General features: G+C 52.1%; 1 protein-coding gene across 7 annotated transcripts in view; it reads left to right on the top strand.

Annotated features, from left to right (window-relative positions):
• PTPN5 (protein tyrosine phosphatase non-receptor type 5) overlaps positions 1 to 22,231 on the top strand; it is a 63,989-nt gene extending 41,758 nt beyond the window's left edge. For 3 of the 7 annotated variants that reach the window (XM_032240950.1, XM_032240951.1, XM_032240954.1), the window contains 13 exons: positions 6,326 to 6,519; positions 7,079 to 7,186; positions 7,433 to 7,516; positions 7,974 to 8,215; positions 9,661 to 9,850; positions 10,608 to 10,682; positions 12,177 to 12,261; positions 16,520 to 16,599; positions 16,783 to 16,920; positions 17,466 to 17,576; positions 20,301 to 20,461; positions 20,554 to 20,667; positions 21,109 to 22,231. In XM_032240950.1, the coding sequence (XP_032096841.1) occupies positions 6,326 to 6,519; positions 7,079 to 7,186; positions 7,433 to 7,516; positions 7,974 to 8,215; positions 9,661 to 9,850; positions 10,608 to 10,682; positions 12,177 to 12,261; positions 16,520 to 16,599; positions 16,783 to 16,920; positions 17,466 to 17,576; positions 20,301 to 20,461; positions 20,554 to 20,667; positions 21,109 to 21,202 (1,676 nt within the window). In that variant the 3' untranslated portion in view covers positions 21,203 to 22,231. The remainder of the gene's footprint in view (positions 1 to 6,325; positions 6,520 to 7,078; positions 7,187 to 7,432; positions 7,517 to 7,973; positions 8,216 to 9,660; positions 9,851 to 10,607; positions 10,683 to 12,176; positions 12,262 to 16,519; positions 16,600 to 16,782; positions 16,921 to 17,465; positions 17,577 to 20,300; positions 20,462 to 20,553; positions 20,668 to 21,108) is intronic. The other 4 variants (XM_032240952.1, XM_032240955.1, XM_032240953.1 and 1 more) reach the window with 3 other exon arrangements.
• Positions 22,232 to 24,339: the final 2,108 nt, after the last annotated feature.

The raw sequence follows: 24,339 nt of genomic DNA, 5'->3' as shown, positions 1-24,339 counted from the left end.
ATACATGCAGAGCACTTGGAGCAGCACCCAGCACACAGTAAGTCTTCAACATCCAGGCTCTGCCTTTGGCTGGCTGTTGACCTTGGGCAAACCACTTACCCTCTCTGGGCCTCTTTCTCCATCTGGGAAGTTAATGAGCTGACCCACACCCAGATATCCCTCGGGGCCCGTCAGGCTCTGACAGTGAGGAAGGAGTTCAGGAAGTCCAGGCAGGTCTGAGTGTCATGTTCTTTTGAGCAGGGCTCCCTGTGACTGCTGGACACATTGGGAAGGGAAGAAAAGCTAACTGGGACAGAGCTTCCTAATTCATGTAAACAGGAACAGGCTGAGCCAACCTTCCACTCCAGTTCCGGTGGGCTGGCAGCCTGGGAGCTCAAAGAATGAGTCACTGACAGGAGCAGCCACAGTTCTGGAGCTCAGGCGGTGCCAGTTCCAGGGCACAGAGTAGCTGCAGAGTTCAATGGTGGGATTTGGGAGCTGGGTGACAGGAGAGGGGTCACAGTGTTTCCCTGTGCCCCGGGTGAAAACTGAAGGCCATTTGCCTGCATGCCATACCCAGGATCCTACAGCTTTGGCCTGCGATACTGAGCTTTGCCTTCCAGGGCATCTTTCCCTCCCTCCATACCACACGTATGGAGGCTCCATCAGCTGGGGACCAGGCACAAAATCTGCACCATCACCCACCCCCATGCAGCTGATTAAGGTTCAGGGTTCCACCCCACACCTGCCCCAGACACAGGAGCTCCCTGCCTTGCTGCAGTGACCCTTTTCTGAGAAGCCACATGGCAAAATGGAAACACCGCTTGATGCTGGGAAGCCCTGGGTTTGAATCTCAGGTCTGCAGTTACTTGGGCAAGACACTTAACCTCCCTAAGCCTTGATTTTTCTGGCCTGGAAAATCCCTTCATCCTGTGCAAGAGGCGAGCCCATGATGTTAAATCACTTGTCAGCAAGCTGCCTCTGAGTCAGGGTTTCATGCGTGGCAAAGCAGCTATCTCGCTGTGAACTATTGAAAAGCCAGCCCTTGACACAAGCAGCCGCCTCTCACTGACAAAACAGGGCTGGTGATGATCATGTCTACCTCATAGGGCTGCCGAAAGAAGCAAATGCAGTTGCGTGTGCAGAAGCACTTTGGGAACTGCACAGATTCAGCCCGGTGAGGTGGTATTATTCCCAGAACAAGGCAGTGAGTAAAGGAGAGAACAGGAAAATGATACGAGCTGACGTCATCTCTAGGAGCAGGACAGAGCCCAAAAGAACGAATGGGCCTAGGACCACAGTGGTCGGTGTACGCGGGAGCTGTTTTCTTCACTGCTGTATCCCCAGAGCCTAGCCCAGTGCTTAGCAAAGTAGGCACACAGTAAATGCTTTTCTGAATTGCATGACGTTGAATCTCTGTGTTCCCAGTGCTTGACGTATTATAATTGGTGCTCAATAAATGTGTGTTGGACTCATGCACAAATCAACAGAGACTAAAACCAGAGTGGCAGGCTCCTAGCCCAGTTTTCCATCTTTGAAACTAACACCGCTTTCCGTCACAGACACCCACTGCCCACCCCTGAGATCCGGGGTTCTTAATCTGAGGTCCATGCCTCTCCCCAAAAATTATATGCAGGATTTAGTGTATGTTTGAAACATGTCTTGCTGGATTTAAAAAGTCAGATATCTACCCAGAAAAACATCTAAATGAACCCTGCTGTGAAAGATGTACATCTACCAGGTGCCCAGTAAATACCCATCAGTTGGATGCATCTGGTCCCCAGGGCTGCCAGGTGAACAATAGTTTAAAAAAAAACCTTTTTTATTGTATTTCAGGTTTTGGGGTACATGTGCAGATCATGCAGGACTGTTGCATAGGTACACTGTCTCTGAGATACACATTTAGGCCCTAGAGCCTGCAGTTTTTCCTACCACCTCCATAGTGTGCAAGGCAGTTAACCGGTCTTTCATATGCAAAAGTGATGATCACACATTATCCAAGGGACCTGCCTTCTGAGTGGCTCTTTGGCTGCTAGGTGGGTCTCATAGAGCCACGAATACTCTGTCAATCTCTTGTATCCCAGCATATGCATTTAGATGTGACAGGTGGGAGTCAAGGCCTAAAACCTGAGAATCCTAACTAGGCTTCGTGATATCAACTCAGAACTTTGATCTTTTTGAAAAAAATATTTTTCTCACTACAAATACATCTGTGCATCTGTCTGTGTATGTATACACACACATATATATTTACTAGTAGAGCAAATTAAGATATGTAAATGAGGGCCGGGCGCGGTGGCTCACGCCTGTAATCCCAGCACTTTGGGAGGCCAACGCGGGTAGATCACAAGGTCAAGAGATCGAGACCATCCTGGTCAACATGGTGAGACCCCATCTCTACTAAAAATACAAAAAATTAGCTGGGCATGGTGGCGCGTGCCTGTAATCCCAGCTACTCAGGAGGCTGAGGCAGGAGAATTGCCTGAACCCAGGAGGCGGAGGTTGCGGTGAGCCGAGACTGCGCCATTGCACTCCAGCCTGAGTAACAAGAGCGAAACTCCATCTCAAAAAAAAAAAAAAAAAAAGATATGTAAATGAAATCACCTCTACTCTCACCCCAACCCAAAGAACCGGTGTTACTACCTGGGTTTAATCTTCCCATTTACTGTGTGCCAAGCATTCACTGCCCCATGCTGTATGACCTCTATCTCATGTTAACCTCTAATATCACATCAGGTATTTGCTATCCTTTTACAGACATATTTATACTTTCTTAATTTTTAAGGTCAGTGAGATCACACTGTTTTGTAACCTTGCCTTTCTTAGTCCATACCATCAAAATCGTTTCCCATGTTATCAAATATTCATCGGCAGAGTCATTTATAATGGCTGCATGATGTTTTATTGCAGTCAAGTTCCATGCTTCTCAGACTGGGGTGCATGTACCCCTGAGGGCAAAGCCACAGGATAAATGTCACACATCCTCCTGAAGCAAAATTTGTGATTCGAAGCTTTAGGAGAAGGAAATGAAACCCATTATTTTCATATCAAAATGAGTACAAATCTATTGTAGAATGTAGCACAACCCTGTGTCTTAAACAATGCAGGCTGACTGCGGTGGTTGACACCTGTAATCCCAGCACTTTGGGAGGCCAAGTTGGGTGAGTCACCTGAGGTCAAGAGTTTAAGACCAGCCTGGCCAACATGGTGAAACCCCATCTCTGCTAAAAACACAAAAATTGGCCAGGCGCAGTGACTCATGCCTGTAGTCCCAGCTACTCAGGAGGCTGAGGCAGGAGAATTGCTTGAACCTGGGAAGCAGAGGTTGCAGTAGCCGAGATCACACTACTAAGCTCCAGCCTCGGCAACAGAGAAACACACCCGATCTCAAAATAAAAAATGCAGTAAAGTCCAAGATCATGTTATTCCCCATAGGCCCATGTTCCTTCTCCTCTGAGGTCTGCAGAAACATCTAAGAAGTGCTGAATTCTAGATCAAGCGCTTCTTTTTACAGATAAGGAAACTGACACCCAGGGAAAATAAGGTATTGCCCAAGGTCTACAATATGTGCTCGCAGAACCAAGGCACTGAAGCCAGGAGACCCCTGGGTCTGTCCCTTTCCACCCTTACATATGAGGCATCACCTGTCAACTGTGTGTGGGCAGAGACCTTGCCCCTTGAGAAATCAACCCTCTGCTTATCAATAGTAGGAACTCTTGCCTTCCACGTGATAGGGAAGGTGTCTTTTAGCAGCAGCTTTTCCTTTTTCATCTTGTTCTGAACTGAGCTGACTGCTTAGGTGGTCAGTAGCTATAATCTCCATGGACAAAGGTAGATGCCTTCCCATGACCCTCTTAGACTCCATTGGCACTTAGATTTATTGCTTAATGCACTGTATTATAAACATGTCTCTACTGGTCTATTTTAGCCACAAGACTGGAGCCTTCTGAAGGCAAGAATTATGTGTGAGCATTATAATCTGCCATTTATTGGGGACTTACTAAATGCTCAACACTATGCTAGGTGTTTCATCTGTAGTATCTAAAACAGCTTTTCAAAGTATGTATGATTATCTCCATTTTTCAGGCAAAACAACTGAGTAAAAGAGTACCATTTGCCCATCAGCGTTCACTCATCTAGTAAACATGCATTGTAGCCTTACACACCAGGATTTGTGCTACATACCTTAGACATCAGGATGAACAAAGTTGATACTGCTCTACCCTCATGGAACTTCTTGGTGGGTAGAGGAGATGATATTCAAAAATTATTTTACAACCCATGGCAAGTATAATGTAGCCTGGAGCCTATCTGACTGCCCTGGATTGAACCCACCTCCACCCTTACCAGCTAGGCGACCTTGGACAGCTCTGTTAAACTCTCTGCACCTTGTCTTCCTCTTCTGCAAAATGGGGATAATAGTAGTAGAAACTCCATAGAGGTACTGTGAAGAATAAAGAAATCAACCCATGGGCCAAGCTCCGTGGCTCTTGCCTGTAATCCCAGCACTTTGGGAGGTGAAGGCTGGCAGATCACCTGAGGTCGGGAGTTCGAGACCAGCCTGACCAACATGGAGAAACCCCAACTCTACTAAAAATACAAAATTAGCCAGGCATGGTGACTCATGCCTGTAATCCAATCTACTTGGGAAGCTGAGGCAGGGGAATTGCTTGAACCTGGGAGGTGGAGGTTGTGGTGAGCCGAGATCGTGCCATTGCACTCCAGCCTGGGCAACAAGAGTGAAACTTCATCTCAAAAAAAAAAAAAAAAGAAAGAAAGAAAGAAATTAACCCCTGTAAAGCATATAGAGAAGGGCCCTGTACATTCCAGGCATATTGCTGCTGGTGGTGATATGAAGGAGAGGCATGGGGTGCTTGTGTGTGTTAGGGCAGGACCTACTTCAGGGGACATCTGATTGGGATCTACAAGATGAATAGGAGTTACCTTGGCAAAGTGTGTGGGAGGCATAGGAGGGAGCAGGGTGTTGGAGGGATGTTCCAGGCAGAGGGAATAGTGTGTCACAGCATAGGGGGCGGGCTTACCTAAGGAGCTGCAAGGAGTGCAGCTGAAAGGGGCCCGTGTGGGAAGAGGGGCCTGCGCTACAAATACAGCTCCAGGACCTGGGCTGTCTACACCACAGTCTTTATCTAGGCCACGGGCGGTGTTCAGTAAATGTCTGTCAAGTGAGCGAGCCACTCATGGACAAACAGCTATGTTGGGCTCACATGGTTCTGTTGTCACCCTAGCCCATTGTCCCATTACACCATGACATGTGGACAGTCCCTTCCCAGCTGTCAAACTATACATATCCATGTTTTTGTCCCTCTCTTCTTGACAGTAAACTAAATCCTATGAATTTGGGTACAGACCTCCAGTATCTGGGACTCACTGAGGTGGGTGTAGCTGGAATCCCCATGCTCTAGCCAGGGGCTCAGATCTAGGCCAAGGGTATTCAGACTCTTCAGTAGTAGAACTCTACCTTGAAATAATCTGAGCAGAAATCCAGTATATGGCACAAGGACAGGCAGAGCTTCTGCCCTTGAGAAGCAGACAATTGGCCTCAGCCCTGTGCAGCTGAGAAAACACGAGGGCTCTGTAAAGCACAGTTAGAAAAATAAGAGTTAGACCCGAACCCCATTTTCAGGTGGGGAAACTTAAGACCCAGAAAGGGAGTGACTCTCTGGAGGTCACACCAGCTAGGGACAGACCCAGAACTGGCCCCAGACATCTGGTATCAATTCTGCTACACCAAGATTTCCCTGCATTTCCCCCTAACTGCCCCCAGCCCCTCAGTGTGCAGGGAGCCTTGAGATGGTCTAGGGACACGTGGCTGTGGTCTTGTCAAGAGTCCGGCCTCCAGTCCCAGTTAGGGCATGGCCCACAAGAAACAAAAATCCACAGGGCAGGTGTGGGTGGGTTGCTCAGGGTCACGGCCTGGTTATGCCCTGTCTTTTTTTTTTTTTTTTTTTTTTTTTTTTTGGGTGCTGCTGCTTCTCTTTTAATTGAGTTTGAGATGGTTGTTTTTTGTTTCCTTAAAAAATGGAAAAGAATGAAGCTGCATAAATACAACTATATTAACTCCCTGAAAAACCTCCTGCCATTTTAACTCTGTTACTGGAGAAATAAAAGAGAAATAATTTGTCCACCCACACTTAGCTCTTTCTGACGAAGGTAGGTGAATATTGCTTTGCTAATCGAGGGTGACTGCTGGAAGTGGAGCCACGCTGACTGATCCCAGATTGAGAGGCAGCCACAGCCGCCCCAAAAGGAACGGCCCGCCCAGGCGGCAAAGCCCTGCTCGTGGACAGGGCCAGAGTCATCGGCCCGCACGTCCCATCTTCCACAGGTCTCCCCCAGCCGGTAGTGATGGAGGCACTGGACAAGGTCGAAAGGCTCCAGGACTCACCAAGAGAGATGCCGCCACCCCTTCCTCCCTCGCCGCCCTCAGATCCAGCTCAGAAGCCGCCACCTCGAGGCGCCGGGAGCCACTCCCTCACTGTCAGGAGCAGCCTGTGCCTGTTCGCTGCCTCACAGTTCCTGGTAAGGATGGCACAGGCCTCACAGGGGCCTGGAGAGAGGGTGGGCAGTGGGCCAGCCTCCCACTTCCTCCCCAGGATGGCCACCTGGAAGGCAGGATGATGAGGGGCCTCCCTGGTGTTCCTTAGGACTGGGATGAGGGGAAGGCTGGAATTCTGAGCTACCATATCAGCAGCTGAAGCCTCACACCCTGCCTCCCTAACCCGAGAATCCGGGACATAGGGCCTCCCCATACTTGACTTCCCAGTCCTGCAGGGTTCTCCCAAGAACGCCTGTATGTGGAGGCCTTTCTGGGAGACTTCCCTTTTGATGTGTATATTTGTGAGGTCCCCTCTGGAAAGGGCTTTCTCTTGGTTCCCTTCAGTCAGCTTTTCTTCAAGGAGAGTCCTGAGGCCTCCCCTGGGCACACGGCACCGGGGCCCTGCTCTCAGCTGCCCAGTCTGGACCTTAGAGGTTCAGGAGCCTCCATGCAGGGCCAGGTTGAGGCTGCAGGTGAGCTGTGCTGGGGGAACACAGGGGAAGGGGGCCGGCACTGTATTCAGCCTGCTCCCCTGTGCCCCAGCTTGCCTGCGGGGTGCTCTGGTTCAGCGGCTATGGCCACATCTGGTCACAGAACGCCACAAACCTCGTCTCCTCTTTGCTAATGCTCCTGAAACAGCTGGGACCCACGGTGAGTAAGCTTTGGGGAGTCCTGGGATAGGAGGGATCTACTGGGGGGCCTCCAGTCTCACCCTCTCCAACCTCTGGATGGGCTTCTCTGAGTTCAGAGGATACTTCCAAGCCCCTGAAGCTCTTCTGCCTGCTCCCCACCCCAGACCTAGAACACGATTTTCAGATTGTTGGTTTTGTCATCATTGCGAGAGCTGAGAACTCTGCCCCCACCACCACCCTGACCTGTTTGTCTGATGTTCCCCAGGCCTGGCTTGGCTCTGGGACCTGGGGAGTCCCCAGTCTGCTGCTCATCTCACTGTCCCTGGGCCTCGTCCTCGTTACCACCCTGGTAAGGCACCTCCTGATCCTAACCTCAAGGCTGTCCTCCCATCTGACCTCCAGGCTGGATGTTCTGAGTGGGGCAAGGAGGGATACCTGCCTCTTTGCACAAGTGCGCCAGCCTAGGGCAAAAGCCTCCTTCTTTCTGAAAATTGGATTGCAGTATCTGGTCTATGGAAAGAGGATGAGAAAGGGAGAAGACTGGTGTAGGAACCCCCAACTCTCCCTGAGGAGGCCTGAAGCCACAAGAAACAGATGGCTGGGAGAAGGAGGGGCAGGAAGGGGGAGTGGGCATGGGGCCTCCCATCCAGGCCAGGGGTAGTGGCTTGTGGACAGCTCCCAGGAGAACAGGGCTGCTCTAGACACACTGGGGGAGGGGGGTGGTCAATCCCATGGGTACTCCAGGAACATGGGGTGGGGGGCAGCCAGTGCAGTCCCAGATCTGTGATGCTATACACCCCAACCAGGTGTGGCACCTCCTGAGGACACCCCCAGAGCCACCCACCCCACTGCCTCCTGAGGACAGGCGCCAGTCAGTGAGCCGCCAGCCCTCCTTTACCTACTCTGAGTGGATGGAGGAGAAAGTTGAAGATGACTTCCTGGACCTGGACCCGGTGCCTGAGACTCCTGTGTTTGATTGTGTGATGGACATCAAGCCTGAGGCTGATCCCGCCTCGCTCACCGTCAAGTCCATGGGTCTGCAGGAGAGGTGGGAGGGGTGGAGGAGGGGTGGGCTCCACGGGCCCTCAAGCTCTTAGCTCCTGATCAGAAGAGTGGATGTCTGACTCTGACTCCCAGTGCTCAAGGCAGAGCCGGCCTCGTAGCTTAGCCAGTGTAGACACGTGCTCTCCAGGTCATTCATAGAGATCAAAGTGCCCCAAGATGAATGCTGAGATATACTGTTACTGCCCATGCACACATAGGTGTACACATGTTCACACACACTGTCCCATGCTCAAGCAAGTTTGGGTTTTTTTCCTTGCTGCAGGACTTGTCAGGGCCTTTAACATGCTTGTGTTCATTGTAAATCAGCAAGGGGGCAGTATGTGGCATTTCTCAAGGTCACTTGACCACAGAACTTTTTTTTTTTTTTAACTTTGGATTGAGGTAGTACATGTGCAGTGTTGTTCCCTGAGCATATTGCATGATGCCAAGGTTTGGGGTACAAATGATCCCATCACCCAGGTACTGAGCATAGTACCCAGCAGTTAATTTTTCAGCCCTTGCCCACCTCTCTTCCTTCCTCCTCTAGTAGTCCCCAGTTTCTATTGTTGCCCTGTTTATGTCCCTGAGTAACCAATTGGAACTGTTTTTATAGGGTATCTCATACTGTTCCGCAGAGCACACTCTGGGAAGTGTAGACACCCTCTTTTCAGAGTCTAGGTGGCTAAGCCAGATCACATCAAGTTTGAGTTACCCACGTGATGTCCTGGAAAGAACACTGGGTGTGGAGTCAGGAAACCTAGCTTTGTGTTTCAGCTCCCTTACTGGGAGAGCCTGGACAACTCGTGGCCCTTCATGGGGACTCAGTTTCCCCTTCTATGTAATGAGGGCCCATCCTGTGCAGTGGTCTGAGACACTGAGTGTAGTAGAGTTTGCCCAGTGTAGACATCCTTGTGGCCACCATGCTGCTTGTGGAACTCCCTCCTTCCTAGCAGCCGAGTGTCCTGGCCTCTCGTGGACAACATGTCCTTGACTCACTGGCAGCCTCGTCCCAGGGCTACTAGGCCATCCTGGAGAGGGTCTGGAGCCATCCTTTTTGGCCCAAGACCTGCTTCTGTGCTCCAGGCAGATATCCCCTCTCTGAGCTTCCTGGGGACCACAGGGTGAACTGCCTCCAGTGGTGATGGAGGAGAGTCCAGGGTAAGGCCATGTTGAGGTGGCTTTGGATGGAATTTTAGAACTGGAGCCCCAAAGCCCCACTAAGTTAGCATCTCCACTGCAGGAGGCGGGAAATAAGGAGTCAGGCCAATGCCTCAGGGCTGAGATTTGTGCTTCTTTGACAGGGGGTTTTGTCACACTCACACTCTTCTTCCTTGAGCCCACCATGTTCCCAGCTGATCTCTCCCTCCCTCATTTTCCCACCCCTGAAGCCCCCAGCTCATGCCCACCCCTCTGCCTCTGAGACTTACTCTCCCTTTCCTGGTCCTTCAGGAGGGGCTCCAATGTCTCGCTGACCCTGGACATGTGCACTCCGGGCTGCAACGAGGAGGGCTTTGGCTATCTCATGTCCCCACGGGAGGAGTCAGCTCGCGAGTACCTGCTCAGCGCCTCCCGCGTCCTCCACGCAGAAGAGCTTCACGAAAAGGCCCTGGACCCTTTCCTGCTGCAGGCGGAATTCTTTGTGAGTTCCCTTGAGCCGGCCGCCCCACTGTGTACAGACCCATGTCAATCATCCACCTAGCCAGGTGGTGGAGTGTGGTGCCTGGAACTCAGCATCTGCTGTAGATTAGTATCACTTTATGATCAGCTCTCCTACCATCTTGGGCAAGCTGCTTTCCCTCTGAGCTTCAGTTTCCTCATCTGGAAAATGGGGATAAAAACAATAGGGTTGTTGCAAAGATTAAAGAGACTAATAGCATGAGCAGAGCGCCCAGCCAGGTGATGCAGGTACAGTGGCAGTGCTAAGTCTTTATTGCCCACTGCTGTGCTTTGAAAGCCATAGAGAACCTTCACTCTGACTCTTGTTTTCCCGCTCTCCTCCTGCCAAGCATTGTTCTTCTGCCTTTGAAATCGCTCCAGTCACCTCCTCTCCTTACCCCCGCTGAGGCTCTAACTTAGGTCCTAATCACCTCCCCACTGACTTCTGTCCTGGCCTGAGGCTGACCCTGCCTCGCTCACCGTCCTATTGGACTTTGAGGGGCTCAATAAATGGCACCCCTGTTTACATGCCTGAGTGCACAGCCAGTGAAGAGCTAAGGCATAGGAGGTCACAACGTTACCTTTATTGTCAATAACACACAGATTGGAAATGAGGCTTAGCGGGGTATAGCAAGAGTGAGCCTCCCAATACTGAGACCTGGAATGAGACGCACTTTCCACCCACCGCAGGGGTACCAGCACATCTCCCTGAGGGCACCCCTATAATTCTTTCCTGGCAGGAGGGCTCTGAGAGAAGGAGAAAGGAAGGGGCTGAGGCCCAAAAGCTCCGTTCCTCAACCAAATTCACCAAACAGGTAACTCCCCACTTCTGTGAGCAGGAATGGGCGAGAGGCCGAGAGTATTTGGGGCAAGTTCCTCCTGATAGAAGCCAGAGGGGTAAGGAAGCAGGTGCCTCCTCCCTCTCAGCTCCCTTCCTTTGGCCTCTGCCCTGGGCCTGTCTGGACCAGGTAGCTCCCCTCTGTGAGAAGACCTCCATCACCATCTGATCTGCTGCTCCAAGTTCTCCAAAACTTGGCACCACCTGCATACACCATCAGCGCACCTCACCTGGTGTGGCCCCAGCCTCCTTTCCCAGCCTATGCCCCATGCCCCACCCCTACAGGGACTGTCCACTTCAAACTGGGCCAGCCCCACCTGTGTCTTTCTCCTGCCATGCCTTTATTCACATCATCACCCACTCCAGATGCCTCTAGAAAGCCTTCCTCGACCACCCCAGCCTCAGCTCCCGCTCTGAGCCCCCACTGCCGTCATCTCCCCTTTGAGAAAGAATTACATCCTCTACCTCATTTCCTGTTCACTGGGTCATTGTCGAGGAAGGAGCATGGCCTGAGCACCCGCTCTGGGGGCAGTTTTGTACGTGTTGTATTTTTCTTTTGATTCTCAAAACCCTGGAAAGTGTTATGATCCTCATTTTACAAAGCCCATACTTAATATGTCCAAAAACAATGAACAGTGTGAAGCTGGTGCAGTCAGGGAGCTAAACTGGTGGACAGAATGGAAGGAAATGCAGAGGCAAGGGGCATGGGGAGTCATCCAGAGGGTGGCAGGAGGAGACAGACTCAGAGGTGAACTTTAAAGGGTGGGAACAACTTGGAGAGCTGGGGGTAGGAGAGACCGGTACCCCCAGGAGGCAGAATGTCACAAGCTCAGACCCAGAGCCAGGACTGAGAACAGCAGATGAACAACAGGGGAGAAACAGGCATAACTGGAAGTAAAGAGAGGCCACATTTCAGAAGCCCTCACGTGCCAGGAGAGAGGTTCAGACTCAGAGCTCTGGACACAGACAGTGGTTGGGAGGTGCAGATACTCCTGGGATCTCAGAAGGAGGCTTCTCTCCTGCTGGAGAATCAGGGAGGGCTTCTCAGAGGAGGTGGTATATGAGATGAGGCGGGGGTGGGTATTATCAGAGAGCGAGCAGCATGAACCGAGGTCCCGAGATAGGGATACCCAGGGGAAGAATGCTTCCCAGGGAGCGTGGAAGAAGGCAGCAATTGGCCAGGTCACTTTTTGTTTTATTCTTCATTCATCAGCTATTTATTGACTGTCTACAGTCTGCCAGGCTGCCCCTCCATAAACAATAGTCATTACAATATTTCTTATGCACTCGGCATGAGCCAGGCCCTGTTCTGAATGCTTTGTGAGCACTAACTCTCTTAATGGTAAATGTTTGTTGAATGAATACATACACTCAAGCCAGCCCCTGGGTTAGGAGTTGAGGGTACAGCAGCCCCTGGATTCAAACGTGTGTGGACCCATAGCTGCTCACACCCCATGTCTTCCTTCCGCAGGAAATCCCCATGAATTTTGTGGATCCAAAAGAGTACGACATCCCTGGGCTGGTGCGGAAGAACCGGTACAAAACCATACTTCCCAGTGAGTACTCACCGCCCCGGGGGAGGGAGGCGGGCTCAGCTTCACCTGGGGACCCCCTCACCCTAAGGAGGACTGTAAGCCCATAGCTGGGCCTCCAGGACTGAGGGGATACTCATTACTGAAGGAGAAGAGGCAGTGGGCTGGGGTGCTGGCTGAAGGGAAATACCACCCCCGTGAGGGCAGAGGCAAGTTCGCTTCCTCACACAGCACCCTGGTCCTTTGCCCTGCCTGGCCACACGTTGTGCTGGGCCCTGTAGAAACCCAGAGAGAAAGGGTGGTGATGACAGCAGCTCCTAGCCATGGTGTGGTATCTGAAAGGTCACCTTCCGCATCCTTTATCTTTTCAGAGTGGGCAGATTTTAAGGAAAGGAAATTAAGGCTTAGCGAGGTTATTAAGTGGCTCATCCGCAGTCCCATGGCTAGGAAGTGCAGAGCTGAATTTCAGACCTGGGCCTCTGTGATCCCAGGGTCAGGCTCTCTGTCTACACTGTGTGGAGTGTGGTCGGATCGTAAGCCCTCTAACAGGGAGATCCACTCCCACGGGCGAATGAGATGTCTCTGCCAGGGAGTGAGCTCCCTTGTTACTCAGTGTGTTCAGGTGAGGCTACATGAGCAGTCCCCTCGAAGGTCTAAAAGGGGTTTTCCTCCTTTGGGGGCAGTTAGACCAAGTGACCTGATCCTCCTCTTTCAGCCCTGGGGTATCATTTTCAGATAACTTTTATGAAGAAGCCTCAATGAGCCTGCCATCCTCGCCAAGTTCTGACCCCAGGCCTCAGGGCTACCTTGGGGGTTGACTTGTTGAAAGTGAATCCCCATAAACTTATTCCATTCAGTTTGTGGAGTAGCAAGGCTTTTAAAAAGCAGTTTTGCCATCAGCATCTCCAACAACATGTAAGATGTCATGACTTATTTTTAACTTTTAAAATATCGACTCGTAGTTGCTATGGTTACGCAGTCTCTAGGTAGCTCCAGTTAAACAAAGCGCCATTTAAGGCCAGGATGCATTATTCGGGGCTGCTCACCTCTTCCCTCATCTTGCCCTCCCTCATTCCAGCCCTACCTGGAGGGAGGAACTCCTAGAACCTTGGGCTTTGCTGGCCGCTCAGAATGGCCACTCGGGGAAGGTGGGAGCAGACCAGGACTCCATGCAGTCCCCACTGCATTCTGAGAGGCTCGAACTGCCTCCAGCCATGCCCTGAGCCTCCAGGCCCCCGAGCCCAATAGAGAATCTTGTCTGTGTCCAGCAAGAATTGACCCTGTCCTCTCAGAGGCTGGGTTGCGGGGCAGAGGGCAGGTGAGGTTTAGCAGAGGCTGCCTCTCAGATCCAGGGCACCCTGCGGTTTGTTCTCTCATTCACTGGACACACATTTCCTCGGCTCCTGTCCCAGGGACTGAAGATTTAGATGTAAACAGGACACAGACTCTGTGCACAAGGAGCTTCCAGCCTATGGGGGAGACAGGTCCATGCACACTTAAAGTCAGAGTGACCAGTAACCCAACAGGCAGCATTGAGAACAAGATGCTGGGAGCAATTTCTGTCCCCTTCTCCACTGTGTCCCAAGCATCGAAACAGTGCTGCCTGGCACGTGATAGATGTTCTGCACCTATTTGGATTGTTTTAATTTTTGTAGAGATGGAGGTCTGGCTCTGTTGACCAGGCTGGTCTCAAACTTCCGGCTTCAAGCTGTCCTCGCCTGCCTCGGCCTCCCAACGTGCTGGGATTATAGGCTTGAGACACCATGCCCGGCTCTGCACCTATTTGAATGAATGAATAAATGAATGAATGATCTCTCTCAAATCAACATCCTCTTATCCAGCCTCACTGCCAAATGATGTTTTGGGGGTTAGAGCTTTTATGTTGCCCAATTCCAGGGGACACCATTTACATAGACTACATTGACGTAAGTGCCCCCTGGAGCTGTGCCAGGCTGGACAGCCCTGTGATCCTTGGCACTTCTTACTTGGATCATTGTGATAAAACTCTTAATGGGTCTGCTGGCTCCCACAGTCTCCTCTCCATCTTCCATTGCCACCAAAATTATGCAAAACAGAAATCGAATTGTGTTCTCTGCCTTAAATGCCATCATTGCCACCCTTGTAATCCTCAGGTTTAAGTCCAGCTTTTTTTTCCTTTTTCTTTTTCTTTTTCTTTTTTTGAGACAGAGTCTCACTCCGTTGCCCAGGCTGGAGTATAGTAGCATGATCTCGGCTCACTGAAACCTCTGCCTCCCGGGTTAAAGCGATTTCCAGCTATTTTTTGTACTTTTAGGAGAAACAGAGTTTCACCATGTTTGGCCAGGCTGGTCTCAAACTCCTGACCTCAAGTGATCCGCCCACCTCAGCCTCTCAAAGTGCTGGGATTACAGGCATGAGCCACCCCGCCCGGCCTAAGTCCAGCTTTCTAGGCCTGGTTTATATGACCCTTTGTCACCTGGTTCCTCGCCAGCCTCACCTCTCACCACTCCCACCCTGCCCTGTGCACGTGAATCTGACAGAACAGCATTGCCTGCAGCTGGCCCATACAGAGCTTCCTGCCCCTCTCTGCTGCAGGTCCCCCAGAAGCCCCCCTCCCGCTTACCCTCACTCCTCTCCATCCCTGCCACCCTCTAATCCCACTTCACAAGAACTGCTTCCAAATCACCTGCCAAAACCTCAGGCAGTGGGGTTGAGCTAAAGAGGTGAAGCTTGCGCCCTGTACCTCCCCTATTTCTCCTACCTGGTTGGGATCCTTCTTTTTATCCTTTGACTTGCGGAACTTGTAATAATGGCAATAATACCAGCAACTGATGCTGTGTGCTGGCCAAGTTACTGGTATAAGGACTCTAGTTGTTAAGGTTCATTCCTTTAACATTTACAAGATAAACATGGTCCTTGTGGAATGACCATCCGCAGGTTACAGATGAGGCCCAGGGAGATGAAGTCACTCGTCCACATTGACGCTGCTAGCGAGGCAGAATCAGGATTTGAACCTAGCCTCTCCAGCTCTCTTCATGAATCCCCTATGCTGCCTTTGAGAGCCTCCTAATGTGCACACTAGAAATGCCTTTAGTCCAGTCCTTCATATTACAGGGAAACTGAGTCCTGGACAAGTGGACTGATAACAAAACTAAACCGGAACCCAGGACTCTGGGCCCCCAGCCAGCTTCCCTGCTTACCCCATGCAACCTCAGTCTCAGCCTCTGCAGGTTGAGAGAATAGTCCATACAGGGAGGCTGTAGCTGGAACAAAACAAAATCTACTCCAGGAAGAAGAGCAGGGTTGGGGCTGGGCACAGTGGCTCATGCCTGTAATCCCAGCACATTGAGAAGCCAAGGCAGGAGGATCACTTGAGCCAGGAAGTGGAGACCAGCCTAGTCAACAGAGCAAGACCTCATCTCCATTAAAAAAAAAAAAAAATTGTTTAATTTAGCCAGGTGCAATGGCACATGGCTATAGTCCTACTTACTCAGGAGGTTGAAGCAGGAGGATCACTCGAGCCCAGGAGTTTGAGGCAGCAGTGAGCCATGATCGTACCACTGCACTCCATCCTGAGTGACAGAGACCCTTTTACAAGGATTTGACATGTAAATAAATTGAAAAAAAAAAAAAACCACCTTTTTGCACACGTGCACATAAGGCTAAGCCCCTACAATCTCATTTCAGATAGGGAGACTATCGTTTCCATCTTAATAGCCTCCCTCAACTTTCTAACCCCGAATCTTAATAGCCCTTTATATTTACAAATCACTTTACAGTTTATACAGAACTTTCACATCTGTCTTCTCATTTATCTTCCCAACAGCCGAAGGACGTAGGCATCTTTGCCTCCATTTGAAAGATAGGAAAACTGAGGCTTAGAAAGGCCATGTGTTTTACAAGCCTGCACAGCAAGCCAATGACAGTGTGTACTCAAGCTGGCTGTCTCTTGCTGTCCAAGACCTTTACAGGCATTTCCCTAGGTAATTCCATTCTTGGCTTAGCTTTCTACTCTTCAGAAGATGCAGTGAGTACAGGGCAGCTTAAGGCACACAGGCTAAGGAAGGTACTAATCCTACAGAGGTAGAGACCCAGGACCCCTCTCTCCTTCCACCCTCCTCCTCATCCTGAGTCCTCACCTGTAAAATGAACCATGAATGGGTCAGTGTTTTGCCACTGGGCAAGGGAAGGAAGAACTGCTCAGGTCCCAGAAGAAATGTGGGTATCCTGGAATAGGCTAGAGGAGGTGGGCCCTGCACCAGAGGGCCCAGCTTCCAGCCTTACCTGTCTCCCACCACCCCAGACCCTCACAGCAGAGTGTGTCTGACGTCACCAGACCCTGACGACCCTCTGAGTTCCTACATTAATGCCAACTATATCCGGGTATGTATTCCCATCCTGACGGCCTCTTGCTGAAGGGAAGGCCTGAGTTGATGGGATCCATCCTCCAGCCTTGTCCCTATGCCAGTCTGGCTCCTGCCAGCTCCTGGGAAGAGCCCAAGTGTGGGGACGGGGTCCCGGGAGCACTGTCTCTGACCCTGACAGCCTGGACTTGGCTGGCCGCAGGGCTACGGTGGGGAGGAGAAGGTGTACATCGCCACTCAGGGACCCATCGTCAGCACGGTCGCCGACTTCTGGCACATGGTGTGGCAGGAGCACACGCCCATCATTGTCATGATCACCAACATCGAGGAGATGAACGAGGTAGGGACCCCGGCCCCATTCCGAGTATCTGCAACATTGCGCCCTACACTAAGTGTCTTGTTCTGAAATTAATCTTTATGACAATCTCATGAGGTCGGCGGTGTTCACTCCGATGAGGAGATGCAAGGCTCGGTGAGGTTAAGTCATTTGCTCAGGGCCTCACAGATAGCGGCATGCCTGGAGGTGGCCTCTCCACCTCCGGTGCCCGTGACCTTAAATACAGCACTCTGCTGCCTCTCAGCCTGCCAGCACAGGTGTTGGCTACTCCTGTGCCCATAAGGGCCCATTTAACTGAATCTCCATAAAAGGTCCCATTTAACCGAATCTCCATCCTTCATATGGGTAGCACTTCTGTTTTCCAGAGGAAAAAACTAAGGCTCAGGAAAGGGAAGTAGCTTGTAGAGTCTGCAGCTGAGATTTGAACCCAGCACCCTGTAGCAGCAACCCTGTTGCCCTTGTATATCTCTCCGCTGGCCCTGGAGGGTGTTGGGGAGAGTGCGGGAAGGGAACAGGATTGCATGGGAGCCTGATCTGGGCCCCTGCAGAAATGCACCGAGTATTGGCCGGAGGAGCAGGTGGTGTACGACGGTGTTGAGATCACTGTGCAGAAAGTCATTCACACTGAGGATTACCGGCTTCGACTCATCTCCCTCAAGGTGAGGCCTGGGGCAGGGCTGGGCGAGGCTGAGGACGAGTGTAGGGGATTAACTGGGGACTCCACAGAAAACAGGTCCCCAAAGTCCACTGTAGCTGACAGAAAAGCCAGTGTCACTCCCAGATTTCTAGGAAGTACAGATGAGTAAGAGGTGAATGGACTTGGGGGCCAGAGGTAGAACCAAACCCCTTGCATCTCCGGGTCTTTAGTTGCATTTCATGCTGTTGGGCTCTCTGTCTACCCTGTCATTCATAATGCCTTCTAGCTATGCTTCAGACATTCCCAAGGCCAGGACTGTCTGGATGAGGGGATTTCAGCAGCCTCCAGCACTGTCCTTATAATTGAGGGTTCATCATGACTTTTTGAGATCCGGCGGAGAAATCTCTCTTCACCTGGGATGCTGGGCTTCTGGCCTGTAGTGCCCAATCTGTCCACAAGAGAGCAGGCACTCTTTGCTGCCTTGGGGTTGCACAGGGAGGCTGTGGTTACAGAAAACAAGAAAAAGGAAGATACACAAAATATAAGCAATACAAAACAGCCCAGAAGAGTGGGGGAAGGTATCCTTCCACCCTGAAGTTGTGCTTCTTCCAAGATCAGCGTAATAGAGGAGGCTATTCCTTTGGAATTGGGATTAGTGGATTCTGTTTGTGAGAAATGATAAGACCCATGTTTAAAGAAGGCTGTAATAACCCCAAAGGCTGGAAGAGACGAGCCAGGCACCAGGAAGCTGATGCTGTATCCAGGAGCAACCAAGGAAGTTCATTGATGCTGACAGCCACAGGGGCTACTGGGCACAAGACTTGAGACTTGGCCCTCTGAGTTGCCCCCTCTCCCACTGGATAGAGGCTAGGGAGGGTGTCGAGAGCATCTCAGCCCCCAGAAAGCAGTGCCCCATACCCCCAAGCAGCTCTAAGATCCAGGACTTGTTGGAGGGTATGAAGGGTCAGGAAACAAAGAGCAGAGGCAGTGGTGGCTGTCACAGCCAGGTAACCCAGGACCTGAGAAACTGGCTTCCTGGGTAGAAGTTCCCCAGAAAGCTCCACTCACTGCCGGCCTGTGAGCACCCACCCCTTATGGGGGCCGGGCTGTAGGAACTGGGGGCGGGTGGTGTATAAAAAATAATATGCTTTCTCAGCTTGGAAAGTCGTAAAAAAATAAAAATAATAATAAAGAAATGCCCCAGAAAGACAGGCTGAGATGAGGCAGGGGGATGTCATGGGGATGGTAAGGGAAGAACCAGGGCATCCTGGAGTTTGAAGGAATTTATTTTTGTCCATAAACCATTACAAGCACCTGGCCTGAGCTTGGTTCTGGGTTGGGTACTGTGAACACACAGCTGCCCAAAGCCTGGACTCTCTCCTTGAGAAGCATGTATAAGATGGTAAGTGCTGACCTAGAGATAGGTATATAGGATATAGGCTATGTATATCGTATGTGTGTATAATCATGTATATATAGAAGAAAGACCCTCTGCCAGCTAATGTGCTCAGGGAGGGCTTCCTGTAAGTGGTGCTGCTGAATGGGGTCTTGAAGGATAAGTAAGCAACAAGTGAGGAGAGCATTCCCAGCAAAGAGAAAAATAGAAGTAAGGGCATGGAAGACAGAACACTTGTGTGCATGTGTATGTGCACGTGTGTTTGCGTGTGCTGCTGAGAGTTTACCTACAAACCTTTTGGAGCGCGGGAGCATTGAGCACAAGCATGCAGGGGAAGGAGATGTATCTGGAAGGGCAGGCCCTGTAGCAGGTATCTTACTTGCCAGGCAAAGGACTAAGGAGAGTGGGGCTTATTCTGAGAGCTGTGAGAGATACTGAAGGGTGCTGTGGTCTGCCCAGGCCGCTATAACAAAATAGGCAGCTTACAAACAATAGGTTTATTTTTCATAGTTCTGGAGGCTGGGAAGTCCAAGATCAAGGCACCATGACCCTGGTGAGGGCCCACGTCCAGGGTCATGTCCTCACATGGCAGGAGTGAAAGCTCACTGGGGCCCCTTTTATAAAGGCACCGATCCCATTCATGAGGGTTCTCCTCTCATGGCTTAATCACCTCACAAAGGCCCTCCCTTCCAATACCACCATGTTCGGGATTTGGTTTCAACATGTGAACTTAGGGAGACACACATTCAGTCCAAAGCCATGGGTTTTGAGCAGGAGAGCAGCACGTCCAGATGTGTGTTGTACACAGACTGTTTTGACTCTGTGGATCTGGGATAGTCGGGGATGAGGGAGAAATCTCACACACTCGAGCAATGATAAAGGTCAAGGTGGCAGTAAAGCAGGGAGTGTGAAGAGGTGGTAAAACTTGCAGCACTAATTGCAGCACTAAGGATAGAGGCAAGTTGGGCAGGCGAAGCACAGCAAGAGAAGAGAACCAGGGCTGGGCTATGTGACAAAGGGACGACTCGGGGGCCATTTATTAATATAAGGAACCCTGGAGACAATAATAAATTGGAGAAGGGGCTCTTGGCCCCTCTTGGATGATCCTGGAGTTGTTGGAGCAGAACCAAAGGCAAGATCCATGTCAACGCTGCTGACCAACCCCCACAACTGAGCGGGCTTTGGGTCTCTGGTGCCACTGGGCCATACAGCCTAGATGGAAGGGTTAAGGGGTCCCACTCTGTGTGCTTCTTGTGTTCTTCCGCCTCCCATCCTATCTCTATCTCTGGGCTGGTTTGTGGACTGAAAGAGTTCACACATACCAGGGGTGGGCCTCTGTCTCCTCGACAGAGTGGAACTGAGGAGCGAGGCCTGAAGCATTACTGGTTCACATCCTGGCCCGACCAGAAGACCCCAGACCGGGCACCCCCACTCCTGCACCTGGTGCGGGAGGTGGAGGAGGCAGCCCAACAGGAGGGGCCCCACTGTGCCCCCATCATCGTCCACTGCAGGTGGGTCCTCCCAGCCAGCCACTGGAGCGGGGCAGCCCACCAACCCGCTGGACTGCCCTGCCCCTCACCCCACCGGTCCCCTCGGCCCTCAGTGCAGGGATTGGGAGGACCGGCTGCTTCATTGCCACCAGCATCTGCTGCCAGCAGCTGCGGCAGGAGGGTGTGGTGGACATCCTGAAGACCACGTGCCAGCTCCGTCAGGACAGGTCAGTCCACAGGCAGGGGTGGGGAACACACAAGGGAGCTAGAGCCCCAAGTGGACAAAGGGAGAGACCCACATGTGCATGGGGGATGGGGGCAGATGGGAAACACTGGCATGGACTGAGGGGCAGACAAGGAGCAGTGAGTGCAGCTGGGTAGAGGGGCGGGATCCAGATTGGGGGGAAGGGGGCGCGGATGAAGAGAGAAGAGAAGCAGAGCTGGTGGGCAGAAGGACAGAGGCTGAAAGTGGTGGGACATGTCCTCTGCGTCCCTGATAGGAAGGGGCAGGGAGTAATGGTTGGCAAGGGTTGGTCTCCAAGATGCGCAGGGCCAAGGCCCCTAGCAGGCCTGGCAAGTGATTGCTACTCCGTAGCTTTTGAGACACCCTCCCACAGCCCATCCCTCCACGACCCTCCCTCCCGCCACTGTGCATCTCTGCCGGGCAGGGGCGGCATGATCCAGACATGCGAGCAGTACCAGTTTGTGCACCACGTCATGAGCCTCTATGAAAAGCAGCTGTCCCACCAGTCCCCAGAATGACTGCGCTTCTCCTGCAAGGTTCTCTGGGCACTGCCCAGCCTGAGTCTTGGCCCTCACCCAGGGCCCCGCCTCGGGTCCTGGGCCTGCTCCCCGCTTCCTCCCCTTCAGTCGGCTCCCTCTGTCCTCTGTCAGCCTGGCCTGGCCCCTACCCTCCAGCATCACTCTTCCTACTGTACATATTGGGGAGTAGGGGACAGGGTCGGGGAGGGACACGCCAGGCCAGGCCTGGGGCCCCAGGGCCTGACCCACACCATGCAGACCCGGGGCCCCAGTTTTTAACGATGGTTCCATCAATACCTGATCCAGAACGTTTCCGTGCCACGTGTCCTGCTGCAGTGTGTTCTGTCTGTCCATCCGTCTCTGCTGTCTGTACCGGACACTGTGTCTCCTCGGCGAGGAAGGGGTAATGAGCTCCAGCCCCTAAGCAACCTGGGCAGAGGTGCCTGCCTCAGCCCCACCTGCACTTCTCCCAAAAGGCAGATGACCGGGAGTTAGGCATGGGGAGCGCCGGAGGGTTACCGGGGAGCGCCGGAGGGTTACCAGAGAGCTTTCAGCTGAGGGAGAGGTCTCCAGGTTGGAGTGGCCATCACAGCCAGGGTGGCTTCTGGTGTCAGATGCCCTCAGGAGGTAGTGCCCAGCCTGTGAGGCACTGGTGAGGAAGCAGGCAGATGGGGCATGGGCAACCCAGAGGATCTGAGCCCTGTGCGGGAGGGGAGGGGAGCTCAAGGTTTGGATGGGGACTCAGCCCCAGATCTGTGTGAGACATGTTTCTGCGTCACTGTGGGAAAGCCTTCCTAGAAGTCTCACTGCGTGTCGCTCTGCGTGTGTTCCCATGTCCATGCGTGTGTTGAGAGCCCATGAGGAGGGCATGCATGACTCTTTGGCAACATGTGTTATCTTGGAGCCACGTGTTTTTATTGCTGACTTTAAATATTTATCCCACGGCAGACAGAGACATTTGGTGTCTTTTTATAATTCGCTCGTGGTCATTGAATAGAGCAATAAACAGAGCATTTTAAGCAAAACTAATCTCCTGGGTCTGTGTGATTTGCCTGTCCCCTCCACTGTCTGCCTCCCTATACCTGGGTCTTTGTGCCCCTCCCCAGCATGGGCACACAGAGAGCTTTGCCCTTCTGCTCACTGGAGCCCCTTGTGGAGACTTCGAGTATGAGTCCACGTGTGTAAAGCCAAACTGCGTCCATTCTGCAGGATTCTCACACAGCCTCAGCCCCGGCCCTGACAGATGCTCTGGGCCATGAGGAGCCTCAAGGACAGATGTGGAAGGCTTCCAGGGAAGGCACAGTGGCTGGCAGGTCACCAGTTACAACAGATGTGCCAGAGAGCCCAAGGCTAAGTCAAGGAGACATTCAGGTCCCACCCAGGTCCCTCCCTGTTGGCCACTTATCCCATGTTAGCACCACAGGTCCCAACAGCAGCTACAGCCCAGTCATTTCCCTTGTAAGGCCTGGGCTCAGAGTAGCTCCTCCCAAGGGGCCCAGGGAATCTGCCTGTGGGCCCAGATCCTGAGCCATCCTGGACACTCCTGTTCTATTCTTGTCCCCTGCCCCCGCTGGGATGGAGCAAAAGTAGCCACGATGCCACTGCTGGCAGGTGGGGATCACCCCAGGGCAAGGGTGCTGACCAAAAAAAGGCCTCACAAGATGCCAGAACCTTGGGTGGGACCCAGGGTCCAGGCACGCAGGATGTACTACAGATGAGAAAATAACAGGGTGGCTGAAGCAGCCCAGATGGAGATCCTTGAAAAGAGGCAACCATACTCTCCAGTCACCCTCAAGCAGAGACCTCCCCACAACCCCCAGAGGATAGGCCCTCCTATTCTTCTACCCAGATTAGGGAGATTGGGCTGTTGAAGTGGGAAGAGGAAGGAAAGCTAACATTTCCCTGTCCTTCCCCAGGGTGGCCTTGAAAAGATATTCAGGCTGTGTATGAACCACACATAAGAGTGCAACATGAATGGCACCCCCCTGGATTTGTGTAGCAAAGCAGCAGATCCCAGAGGCCCTCCCCAGTTCACCCTGTCCCAGTCCCTGGAAAATATGGACCTGTTGCTTTGCTCCCTGAGCCCTGCTGGATTATGCATGCACATGTACCTGAGTGTGTGCCTGTGCACACACACCACCCTGAGCACCCCAGCTCAGAGAGGTCCCACCCCGCAGCAGTGAGAGCCAAAACCTGTACCACAAGGGAACAGAAAAGGCGCCGCTGGACTGCCACCCTCAGCCTCCTTCCCACCTGGTCTTCAGTATTTCCCCCAGCCTGGATCCAGCTTTGCTTCCGGCCTCCCTTCTCTGCCACCCTCCCCCTACAAACAAGCAGTGTGCCATCTAGCTGAGACAGCTGCAGAGTCTGAGTAAGGAATCACCCCCAGGGGGCCAGACATTTAAGGAACTGATGACACTGGTAGCCTCACTGTTGGGGCAAAGGAAGAAGGAGACAGGCCACCTACAGTCCAGGCACTAGCTGAGCCTCCAAAGCCGTGGACACAGCGTTGGAGAGTTGAGAAGGACTGGTCAGTGCTGAAGGTAAGGCTCCCCTCCTCCCTCAGGAAGGGACAAAACTGACCACCTTCTGAACCCAGAGGGGAATATAGGGTAGAGAGCAGGAACAGGGGCAGGGGAGTAGTCTCAGAACCCAAAGGTAGAAGCAGCCCAGGCAGGGATATATTAGGGGGTGGAGGGAGGGAATACAGTTTAACCCCAAACTACCTGGTTCAAAGAAGGCTTTGGAGCCCTCCGGGAGGCCACTGGACTGGGGTCAAGAGCTAGGAGTCTAGTCTGAGTGACCTTGTGCAGGTCATTTCTTTCAGACATCAGTTTCCTCATATACAAAATAGGGCTTTAGGCTGGGTGTGGTGGCTCACATCTGTAATCCCAGCACTTTGGGAGGCCAAGGCAGGTGGATCGCCTGAGGTTAGGAGTTCAAGACCAGTCTGACCAACATAGAGAAACCCCATCTCTGCTAAAAATGAAAAGTTAGTCAGGCATGGTGGCACATGCCTGTAATTCCAGCTACTCAGGAGACTGAGGCAGGAGAATTGCTTGAACCTGGGAGGCAGAGGTTTCAGTGAGCCAAGATTGCGCCATTGCACTCCAGCCTGGGCAACAAGAGAAAAACTC

The sequence above is a fragment of the Sapajus apella genome, unplaced genomic scaffold (assembly GCF_009761245.1).
Source record: "Sapajus apella isolate SASKATOON/1434 unplaced genomic scaffold, GSC_monkey_1.0 scaffold47, whole genome shotgun sequence".
NCBI classification, from domain to species: domain Eukaryota; kingdom Metazoa; phylum Chordata; class Mammalia; order Primates; family Cebidae; genus Sapajus; species Sapajus apella.
The sequence above is the reverse complement of the archived record's forward strand: the minus strand, read 5'-3'. Positions and strand labels throughout refer to the sequence as shown.